The sequence below is a fragment of the Molossus molossus genome, unplaced genomic scaffold, assembly GCF_014108415.1.
Source record: "Molossus molossus isolate mMolMol1 unplaced genomic scaffold, mMolMol1.p scaffold_m16_p_10, whole genome shotgun sequence".
Classification (NCBI taxonomy): Eukaryota; Metazoa; Chordata; class Mammalia; order Chiroptera; family Molossidae; genus Molossus; species Molossus molossus.
Window position 1 is genome coordinate 49436805 of NW_023425345.1, and position 11384 is coordinate 49448188.

Genomic DNA, 11384 nt, shown 5'->3' on the forward strand with positions numbered 1-11384 from the left:
GCACTGATGTGAGGCAGTATTAATGCAGGAGCCATCTGTCCACTGGCTGCCTGTGAGGTGGTGGCCAGGCTCACAGGGGCCTTAGAGGGCCGAACAGCCTTGTTTCTCTACTCACTTTTTCACCTTTGTCACCACGGTCACCTCTGGGTCCTTGTTCACCTGCGGGTCCCTGAAGATGAAGAAATTGTTGAGATGACAGCAAGACCAGGGCCTACAGATCAGGCAGGCGTAGAAGAATGGCCTTCTCCCTTTCTTACCTGAGGCCCAGGGGGTCCTTTGGGTCCTACAATCTGTGAGAGAGAGACCCATAGAATGGCAGTTTAGAGGGGACCACAAGAAAATGACCCAGTTAGAGCAATAGAAGCAACATGGTGGGAGAATAAGTTTCACTTACATCCTTGATGTCTCCAGGTTCTCCTTTCTGTCCCTGAAACATGGCATAGTCTCAGCATCAAGCAGAGCAAGCCCACCCAGCCCCAGACAGAAATCCTGCCCACAGCGCCCTCTGAAACAGACCTCTGCTGACATCTAAAACATGACAGGCTGCATGAGCACAGCATTGCTTCCGAAGAAGGAACTATAAAGGCAAAAGCAAAAGCAAAAAATAAAACCCTCACCTTTGGTCCTGGTTGCCCTGCAAGTGGAAAAAATAGAGGAGAATGTAAGACTTGTGAGATAAAGAAGTACAAGTTCTTGTCACTCAAACACTCTTTAAGGGATTAAGCCCAAAAAAGGACACAACCAAGGAAGGAGGCAGCTTCCTGTTACTCCACTGAACCCTCTGTTGGGGTCCTGGGGCTGCTGAGGTCCCATGAGAAACAGAGATGACCCAGACTTTGTTATTCAGAAAGCAACCAGCATGCAAAAGAATGGAACAGGGCCAGTGAAAAGAGAAAACAAAGAGCTCGAGATCTAATCAGCCATCCAGAAAGCACTGAAAGCTGGCAGAGGGCTCAGTCTCTTCTTTCCCCCACAGTGTAGGGAGCTCTTCCCGCAGCCCAAACCCTCCCAGAGAAAGGGTTAGGTTGTTTAAAAGGTCTTACATTCAAGCTGGGTCTCCTTGAAGCAGAAAAACAACAAAACAGCAAGGCAACGGAGTTATAAAGGGCATTGCAGCCAGTGCCACCCCAAACAGTATCCCCTTGCCCTTTGTAGCAGAACAGTAAGGGCAACCAACACTTCACCCAGAGGCCCCTCCCAAATGACCTGGAAATCTGCACCCTAAAAGCAGCTTCCCCAAGCAGCTTCCCAGTGTTGATGAAGTGTTAAGGAAAGGCAACCTCTCACTTCCCTTTCAACTTCTTCCCTACTTGAACAGAAAGGGAACACTGAGGCCACCCACGGGCCTAGATGTGGGTCCTCATCAACCGTGCAGGGAGACAGGGCAAGTGTTGGGTGCTGGGGAGGTCACCTGCACAGATATCATCCACCAGCACTGATTCTAGCTGGGAGCCAATAACTGCCCACCAGACTTACAGGCACAGGGAGGCTGTCCCAGGCCCATCTCCAGTTCGCCATGGGACTCCCAGAGCCCAGCTCCTCCTTCTCTTATTAATGTGCTTCTTGACTGGCAGTCAACTCCAAGAAAGGTAGAAACGAAAGGAAACTGCCATCAGTGTTCCCATCTCAAAGAGGAAGCCTGCCCTCTGTCACCCACTAGCTGGAAGAGGTTTCTCCTCACTGAAGACCATATCTTTGGAGGTCTTCTAAGGAGAGGAAAAGGTGTGGGTCATAGAGGAGGAATTATTCTGTGATTTGGCCAGACAGAGCATTCAATCTCCACTGTGGTTCTAATATTGTGCAGGGATGATTCCAGAGAGAGCACTTGGTGGAATCACACCCATCCTTTCATGTGTCTGGGAAGCATATATTTTGGAGGTGTTAGGTGAGGATGGACCCCTCTAGTGTTTCAGGCTCACTCAGTGTCAACCTGCAAGTGAGAAGTGGCCTTTCCTTTCAGCCTCAGCTGCTGGGGTCCCATGGATAACCAGCCCCTCTGCTTTGCAGAGATGACCAGCATCCATGGGAGGGCATTTGCTGCACCTGCAAGTAATTTATTTATGTGGAACAGGAAATAAATAAATTACGACCACTGGCAGTGGCGAGGTCAGTTGAGCAGATGGGGCAGCATTCTCCGAAGGGGGTCTCAGGGCTGAGGCAGTCTTTCATGTCTTCACAGATTATGTCGTCGCAGAGGACAGTCCCAGTGTCACAGACACAGATCCGGCAGGGCTCGGGCTTCCACACATCCTTATCATTATACCTCTGCCCGTCCTGCACACAGCTGCCAGCCTTCTCTGCACCAAGGGTGGAGCAGAAGAAGCAGAGAGCAAAGGGAAGGAGGGGGTGGGAGTCAGAAGAGAAAAAGAGAAAGAGGTTGCAGTCAACTTGACATCATTCAAATGCTGAAGAATGTGGACTCGGGCCACCCAAATATAAAGAACTTGAAAATTATTTTTCTAAGACATCATTCATTCTTCCATGTATTCAACAAATATTTATTGTGCACCTTGTACTACACTGTCTATTTACCAGTGAAAATCCTGAGCCAACAATGAAGGTGGGGCGGGGGTACTGCACTGTACTCTCTTCATGCATCTAGCATGAGGGAGACTTGATGATAGGGGGGTGCAGCAAGTTAGAGTGAGGGCAGGAGGTCAGACTCTGAATGGGAACTCAGGGGACTGTGAAGATAGAGGAGAGAGGGAAGGGAGACACACACACACCCCAACACAGGAACAGAGGCCTTCTTTTTTCTACCTTCCTCTAGAAATTACGTGACTTGCTAAGTACCACTGATAGCTAAAATTCAGGAGACATGTAGAAAGTCTACCCACAAAAATTAGAATCTGTAAACAGCCAGGTTCCAACCATGGTTCTGGGGAGGGCCAGCTGAAGGAGCTATTCGAATTAGGACCTGTCCCTTCTTTAAACTGTATTAGCATTAGGGCCAATTTGGTGAGGAGGATAGACTCATTCAAACAACACACTGGGGACACAAGCAGGCTAATAAAATGCCTTGGGAGGCAAGCAGGGCCAAAGGGCTCCCAGTACTGGGCTCCAGTTGTAGCCCTCCATGGAGAGCCCCTGCCTCCATCTGAAGACAACACCCCAATTTGCAGGACAGGGGGGCTTTGAATACGGGCCTGGACCAAGATGAGCCAGTGTAGGCCTGGCTTCCACCAAGAATGCAGACGGAGAGTGGCAGGGACTAGTCCCTTCCACAAGCGCCCTGCCATCTGGAATCCACCCTGCAAATGAGACCTGTGCTGACAAGAGCGCTGCGAGAGCGCCAAGGGCTGAGGAGCCCGCACCACGTGCTAGGGAGCGCCCAGCGCTGTTTTTCTCATCAAAATCCCCACAGCAATGGCAACTGCAGGGGATGAATAATAGGAAAGAGCCACAAACCAAGGGGGCGGAGACAGAAAAGAACCTGCCCCTTGCTCTTTAAGCAGACTCTGAAAATCTAAAGATAAACCTTTTTATTTCTTTTCCACTAGAAGAAATCCACTCAGCCTTTAGGCAAGACAACCACAGGGAGAGGAGGGGATCCCAGGGGATATACAGCAGCTTCTGGGACACACCCACCGCTAAAATTGTTGGCGCTGTAGAAAGCCCGCAGCGGGCAAAGGGAAGGAGAGGTTAATGGTCTCCGGTTCGGACTAAAGAAGAGCCCACTCTCACCCAAGAGGGCCCAGGGTGGAAAGAGAGGAAAATGCTGGGAGAGGGAGGTGCACCCCTAAAGTGGATCGGATTTCGCTTGGCAGGGCAGCCGGGATGCGCGGGCGCAGGGGCGGGGCCAGGCGGCACTGGGTGTGAGAGCCGCAGGGTGACTCTTTGTGGAGGCGGCTCTGGACGAGGCTCGCCCACAGACACTGGGAGGGTGAAAAGTGGGATTAAATGACTGCCCCAGAAAGGAGCCAGCACTGTAACCGGATCTCCTAGGTGTGGATTGAGGAGCCCAGCATCACCATAATTGCTGTTCCAAACGGCTGCCGATAGCATCCCGGCGCGCCCGATCGGGTTCCGCTCATTACCGCAGCGCCGTATAAGTGATTCTTTGTAGCAGGCCAATTAAAAAGTTACCTCTTTCGGGGAACTATTTCGCTCCGCCGCCGAATTGCGCAGGGCTGGAGTCCGGGAGGTGGCGGCGGGCAGGCACAGGGGGGCATTGTGGGAGAGGGTGTCGGGGAATCCGGGGGAACCCACCGGACCTCGCCTCTCATGAATGGGGCTTTTCTCGAGCGCACACAGAGCCCGATTCACAGGTCTCCGCAAGGAACCAGTTTAAATAAATACGGGCAGCGTTTCAGCCCCATCTGGAAGCCATCGCTGCCAATCTCCCAACGCAAACAAGCCTCACAAAGGAGGATTGAGGTCTCTCCCCGGAGCCGAGGGGCACTTTCGGAGGCCAGAGCCGTGAAATGCAGATGTGGGTCAAAGACGCCACCGCCAATAAGTTTCTCAAACTCTGGGAAAGATGGGGGAAGAGGGGCGTGCCCGAGCTCTAGGTTTCTGACATTCCTGACGTCTACGCAGACTGCGTCTTTCCCCAGGTCACATTTTTACGGTCGGCCGACCCGGGGGGTGGGGTTATGGAGCTGAGACGCTCCAAGGAGCAAAATCAGCTGCTCCGACGCACTCCCCCTGGGGAGGAGAAGCAGCGACTGGAAAAGCTGGGCCCAAGAAACTGGAATTCACTCCCTCCCGGGAAGGCGGCGGCGGTCAGAGAGCTCTGCCACTTCAGTGAGCGCCTCCAATACCAGGTGGAGAATTTGGGAATTATTTTGCAGTCACCTAGCTGATTCCATTGTATACTAAAGCAGAAGTCAGTCAAGAAAATAGCTTTGTGGTGTGTTCATGTAAATTTAGGACAAAAATATAGTTAGTCCGAGCCGCGGAGCCTTTTATAGACTACGTATTCCAACAGGTGCCCTGGAGCGCACCGCCAATTCAGCGCACCACGCAACGCCCTGGTCAGCATCCCCTGCCCCAGGGGCTCCAGTCTTGCCTCCACTCGGGTCAGCCGCTCTAAGGAACGGAAAGTCCTCCGGTGCCCTCAGCCTTCCAAACCGTCTCTGGAAACACCCTGGTGGCAGACGAGACTGCAGAGAGCCTCGTCGACTGATGGACTTCGATTCCCCCCTCCCCCTAAAAAAGTTTGCCCTGCGATTGATTTACAATCTGTAACATACAAAGACAGGGCTGGAATCCCAGCCGTCGGAAACGTGCCCAAACACGTGGAAAAAAATCTCTCTACCTAATACACTTTCCAGGCTTCGTTTGTCCTGAATATAATCCCAGACAGAGGGACTTTACCGAAGGAGGCGATGGCACAGTGCGGTCCGAACCGCCTTTGGAACAGTTTGTAAAACTGCCATCCATCTCTACCTACATTCGGTTGAAATAGTTATAGTAATTGACCAACTGCGCGCGCGCACACACACACGCACACACACGCACACGCACACGCAGCCTGGCTCGGCAAGTTTCAGAAACAGAAAAGTAACTCATTGTAGTACCTCGGTGGTTTAGGGGGGAAGACCGCGAGGAGGGGGCGCTATTTTCCGGGGCGTTTGAAAAGCACGGTCTGGTTGGAATGTTATCGCCTTTCAGATGGCCTCTCTTACGGGAAGTTTCAGGGGGAAAGCCGAGAAGCGAAAGAGGGCTGCACCTTGCTCCAGGGCCAGCCAGGAGGGGGAGGGAACCGCGAGAGGCGCTGAGGTCTCAGAGTGCCTCTCCGAAGCCTTTCTTTGTGGCCTCGGATTTCAGCCCACCAGTTTTAGAGCATCTCCTTTGTCTACCTCCTCTTTGAACCTCTCAGCCACCAACCCCTGGACACGACTGCGAAGTCCACCCCTTGCTGCCTGCTCGCTCCTTCGCCAGTATTCTTTCTCTCCTACTTCTAAGAACGATGGGCCACGACCTGTTTTGCTGAACTCCGAGTGCTTCGGCGAGGCGTGATTGTGTGTGTGCTCCTAAATTATCAAAGCTCTTGAGAAAGAACGCGCTTAAATCTGTGCGCAAACCTCTCCCACCAGACACTTTGCATGTTTAATATTCCTAGGCAGTGTAGGGACCTCGCAAATGCCTCTACCCGTGACCCTCTTGGAGGACTCTCGGACAGAGCCGCTGCATTGCAGAAGAACTCGGCTCGGTGACCTCTTGCGCATCCTGCGCCCAAGTCTCAGCGTACTATGACCCCAGGAAACTCCAACCCGGACCGCGGGTTTCAATACAGGAGAGGGTCCGGTAAAAGGATGCGGAGGGACAGCACCGAAAGGTGGTAGGCAGGGACTGTGGACGACTTACGGACATCCTGGCCGTGACACCGAAGAACAGCAGCGACGAGCAGCGTCAGCAGCACCAGCGTCTGGGGAGCCCCGAGGCGGATCATGGCTCACCGCGGGGCCTGGCGGAGCCGGGCCCGAGCGGAGCGCAGCGAGGTGGCAGGAGCACGGCGTGGGTCCGGGTCTCTACCGCGCCCTCATGCAGGAGGCCCGTGGAGCAGGAGGAGGAGGCAGGAGACCCGGCAGTCCAGCAGCGCTCTGCGTTTTCTCCCCGCCGCGGCGCCCGTTATATGCGCCGGGCCCCACTCAAGGCCGGTGAACTGGCCCAAACCGCGGGCCGCCCCCGGCCCCCCGCGGGGCTGTAACCTGAGACCCCGCCCCCGGAGCCCGCCCAGGCCCAGCTAGAGCCCGCACCTGCCTGGACCGGACCCCCCTCTCTGCTAGCCCGGCTTCCCGCCCCCCACCCCTAGTGTGCCGAGTGGCCTGATCGGGCGAGGCGCAGAGTCGGCCCCTGTCCACCCCCCCAAAAAAACCAGGGGCTGCAGCGCTGCCCCTCCGACCACAGTCGGGGAGGGGGGCCTCCGGCCCCTCCCCTCAGAGTTCTGCCCGGATTGGAGGGGCGGGGGTGTTTGCACAGGCACAGGCCAGGAGCCCTAGACTAGGACGGAAAAGACTTGGGAAGGAGGAGGGAAAAGTGGTAGAAAGGGGCAGCAGGGGAGGGAGAAGGGGGCATTGCGTTGGGACCTTGGGCGGCGGGGGCGTGGGGAGTAAGGCGCAAGGGGAGCCCGCGAAGGTATCTGGAGCCCTAAATCTTGGAGACTGGCAAGCAAGACGGTGTTTGGGGGCCCCTTTCCAGGATACCTGGCCCCGGGGCTCCCACCTGGAAGTTCAGAACAATAGCCCCCCACCCCCACCCCCACCCCCATCCAGCTACGCGATGAAAGAGCCTCCTCTGGAGCCTGAACAGAAGTTGGCCGGAGCCGGTCGCCAGCAAAGGGGCCGGTGTGTTACAGTACAGAAGGAGACCTGTGTGAAGGCGGGGCGGGGGGTGGGGGGGCGGACGGAGGCAAGTCCTGGGAAGGGGGATCCTGGAGCCAGAGAGGACTGAGAGAGCCGAGACTAAACTGTGCACGCTGCCGAGGTGGGGGACCGTCTAGTTCCAGGCTCAGACGTGGTGTCTGCTCTTCCTGGCCCGGCTCCGGAGTCCCGGGGGGAGTGGGCGCTGCCGCCCTGGTTGAGCAGTTCTGGCCAGAGAGGGTTGGTCACTGCTGCAGCCCCGTCCAGGGAGCGAGGAAGCCGCTCCAGCTGGACAGAGTTCCGTGAGCCAAGGGAGAAGCCAGAATTTCCTAGTTGGCCCCCAGGCCCTCTACTCCCACCTCACCTCACCTCCTCTGGTGAGCGCCCTCGTCCACCTTCGCCCAAAGGCTCAGCTGTGCTCTTGCCTGGCTCGTGGTGCCTCCTTTGATTCCAGGGAGGAAAAGCTTCTAAACGGACCTTCTTCCTCTCGAGGAGATAGTTTTCTGTCCCTGAAGATTATACGGTTCCCCCAAATAACTTCAGGCAAATGCAAACTTTCATGTAACTCCGAAATGGGCTCTGACTTAACCAGAATTCCCCTCCACAGCAGTGGGGTTTCTGCAGTGATTTCCTCCTAGAAGTTGGAGGCCCTTGGAAGACGCTGCTTCTACCTCCCCCTCCAGGCTGCAGGCTTCCACAGGGGGTTCCAGGCTCTCCTGCCCCCCATGATTTGAAGTTTCTGAGTTCCAAGTGTGCAGAATTTAACTTCTGTGCAAATATGCTGCCTGGAAAGGGAAGGAAGTTCCATTGTTTAAAGAGATACTGCCACGTTTTGTCCAGGCTGGATGGAGGTAGTTGGAGGATTAAACCACTGATTCCAGCTTCTCCTCATGGACCATGGGCCTTCCTTGGCTCTTTGTCATCCTCCTGTTCAAATCCTTGCATTGAGCCCTGAGCCACTCCCCAGCTCCAGCCTCTGCCGAGAGAAAGCTCGTCTGATGGCCACAGAGTCCCTGTGCCTTCCTTGGGGTTGTGGGTTCTATCTTCTCCACCTAGAAGGTAGACTAGCCAAATCCCACTCATTTATCAAGACCTTCTAGGTTAAAACCCCTCTGAGAATCCTTCCCTCATATCTCTAGAATGCAGTGTCTCTCTGCCTCTCTGCATCCCTCTGGCATTTATACTCTGTATCCACAATTATACTCTAAGCTGCATACTTTGTGTGTAGTTCTCATCCTCCCCACCCCCACCCCTTGTATTCATTGGTCTTATCTTATCAATGAGCCTGGAAACTCCTTGAGGACAAGAACAGTGCCTAGCACAATTTTAGCATATAGAAAGATTTAGCTAAACCCCTGTAGACTAATGCATTTAAATGCAAACTATGATTTATGACACAAGCAATACACCAGCAGCTATAAGCTTAGGCATTTATAGTTTACCTCAACTACAAGTGTCCATAAGAATTCAACTGAAAAATATGGGTTTTGGTGAAAACACTAAGATATATGCAAGAAATTGAAGCCTAATTTAAAGTCATCTAGTTCAGTGCACAGCAAAGAGATACATAGTTCTATTGCTAAACTCTTCTTGATTTCATTCTCTAACTGTGTGATGCTTCATCTTTGCAAGTGAACTGTATCTACATCTAAGAGCTCTGGATTTTTTCCAGCAATCATGGTTCATCTGTGAATGCAAAGTTTAGTTCTCCACTACCTGTGGGAAAAAGTTTTCTCCTCAGAGATGAGAATAGACAAAAGCAAAATAAAACTTAAGTTGACAAAGCCAAAATAAACTATAGAAATTAGTTAATTTCTAAAGTCAACTAAACACCAATATTAATATTTTACCAATCAATGAATCCAAACAACTACAATTTAAAAACTTGTAATTTGAGACTTTGACTGGAATTGAACCTATATATAGCAAATACACACACACACACGGTATATATATATATATATATATATATATATATATGGCAAAGAAAAATGAATATGCATTTTGTACATAGCAGAGTCTATCTTGGTCTGTGTTTATTAATTCATAGTTTAGATAGTATATTAACAGGCAGCAGCATCTGACCTCATCATTTAGAGGTAGAAAAAGAGAGATAATATAGGAGAGCAGTTGGATAAAAGCACAAGAAGAACAGCAAGAAGAGACAATAAGAGAAGATACAAAAAAGCAAGAAGAGTTGACACAATGAATAAAAACATGGTAGCCTAGGGACAAATAGGGCTGGGTCATAGTTCTATAGTCCTCCATGGTTCCAAGTTTATAGCATCTGCTACTGTTTATAATGATGTCCAAGAAAGTGTTCATTTAAGTGTATTATGGTCTCCTCAAGTAGATAGGAAAATATGTATTCCACTTTAGAAAGGTCTCCATTAAACATAATGCAAATAAATGTTTGCTCACTCAATGTGAAAAATCTTTTACCCTAGCAGAGTGAGATAGATGGGGACTGTCACACAGGATAGAAAGCACTGTGATGTCTAGAGCTGCAGAACTGGAACCAGAGTGCTGTTTCCCCACTTGGTGGAAGAAAGGCATCGGTGGCTGAGAACGAAGGTCCCACCTCCATCTTCCACTCACACCTTTAAGTACAACATGCCTAACTGTAGGTTCAAAATAACAGACACATTAGTGTATCTCCCCAAATCAGACCAACTCAGTGAGACAGATGGATTGAACTGGTCATTTTGTGTGTGTAGACAAAATAAGTGTTTCACTCTTTTTCTCTCTTTATGGGGATATTAAATTTAGACTGATGTAAACACTGCCTTGTTGGGAAAGATGTTTGTAGGTAGACTGTAAAGAAAAGATCCCTTTCTCTCCCTTGACACAAATCCCGTTTTAAAGTAGTGATAAAAGTGAGGAAGGATCCACATTCCACAGAGGTAAGCCCACCCCAAATATGGCAGGTGGTGAATGCACACCCTTCACTCAGCCTCCGGCCACACTTCACAAGGCGGCGGCTGGGTGGTGCAGAGTGGGTCCTGCTCACTCAGTGACATTCCGCTTCTGTTGGTTGGGCTCGGCTCAGACATCCTTTCAAGATGTGTTTATGTTTTGCTTCGGCATTTTGGGGGCAGAGTAACAGGATCAAGACTGTCCAGGGTAGGGTTCCCAGATTGATGGTGTGCACTGTATTCTGGGAGCATAAATGTGCTACTCTGTCTTCTCGAACGCAGACAGCATTGAGAGTCCAGCCAGCCTTCTCGGCCCTGCCCCAGCGCCACACACTGAACACCCACTCATGTCTGAAATGGGGAGACAGGGTATTAAGAGACTATCTTTGAATCTGTAGAGGAAACAAGAAAAAAATGAGTGTGAAAAATGCTGTAAGGAAGGTACTCTGCTACTTCCTAATAAACAAACAAACCAAAAAAAACAGCATTCTGGAAGCCACAGAGCAAGCTGGAGAAGGATCCTGGGAGCAGTGAGTTTCCAAGGGTGGGTGGGGTGGTATAGTGAGGAGCAGGATGGCCTCTATAAGAAAGCAAAGAAGGGCAGATGGACCAGAAGACAAGGCAGGGGGCCCAGAACAGTGTGGAGTCAGCCACAGGGGCCACTGGGATTAAAACATGTCACCAGGGATGCAATCAAGGTCAGACACGAAGGACTCCATGAATTCCACTGGTGTCACTGACTCAGGATCAGACCTGCATTTCTCATTTCCCCTCTTCTCTCTATCTCCTACTAGATAAGCCTTTGGGGAAAAGAAAAAGAGTCTGATTTATTTTAAGCCTTACTTTTGGGAGAAATAGCTATACTTTTATACAGAAATGACCCTCTCATTTTACTTAAAAAAAAAATCTTCATGCCAAATCTTGCATTTTCTTGATGTGTATGGCTTTCTGGCTTTGAGGAACATGTGTCTCTCTCATCAGCGCTTGATGCTTCTGGGGTAAAGGGAAAAACATAAACGCCTCAATGCAGTGATGTCCGAGCACTCCCAGAAGAGGTTACATGTGAAGCACTTGGTTCCACATCAGATGGTGGTCCAGCCCCAGCCATCTCCAAGAGCAAGAGGGCATTTGCCCTGTGCACTCATCAAACCAGGGCACAGTG

The 11384-nt window shown here is 51.4% G+C and overlaps 1 protein-coding gene across 1 annotated transcript in view; it reads right to left on the minus strand.

Moving 5' to 3' along the window:
- The window catches only part of COL2A1 (collagen type II alpha 1 chain), a 32291-nt gene extending 25834 nt beyond the window's left edge, over window positions 1–6457 (minus strand). The window contains exons 1-6 of the mRNA XM_036251377.1: window positions 6313–6457; window positions 2091–2297; window positions 618–634; window positions 395–427; window positions 258–290; window positions 116–169 (exon numbers count right to left, since the gene is read on the minus strand). Of these exons, the coding sequence (XP_036107270.1) occupies window positions 116–169; window positions 258–290; window positions 395–427; window positions 618–634; window positions 2091–2297; window positions 6313–6397 (429 nt within the window). The 5' untranslated portion in view covers window positions 6398–6457. The remainder of the gene's footprint in view (window positions 1–115; window positions 170–257; window positions 291–394; window positions 428–617; window positions 635–2090; window positions 2298–6312) is intronic.
- Window positions 6458–11384: the final 4927 nt, after the last annotated feature.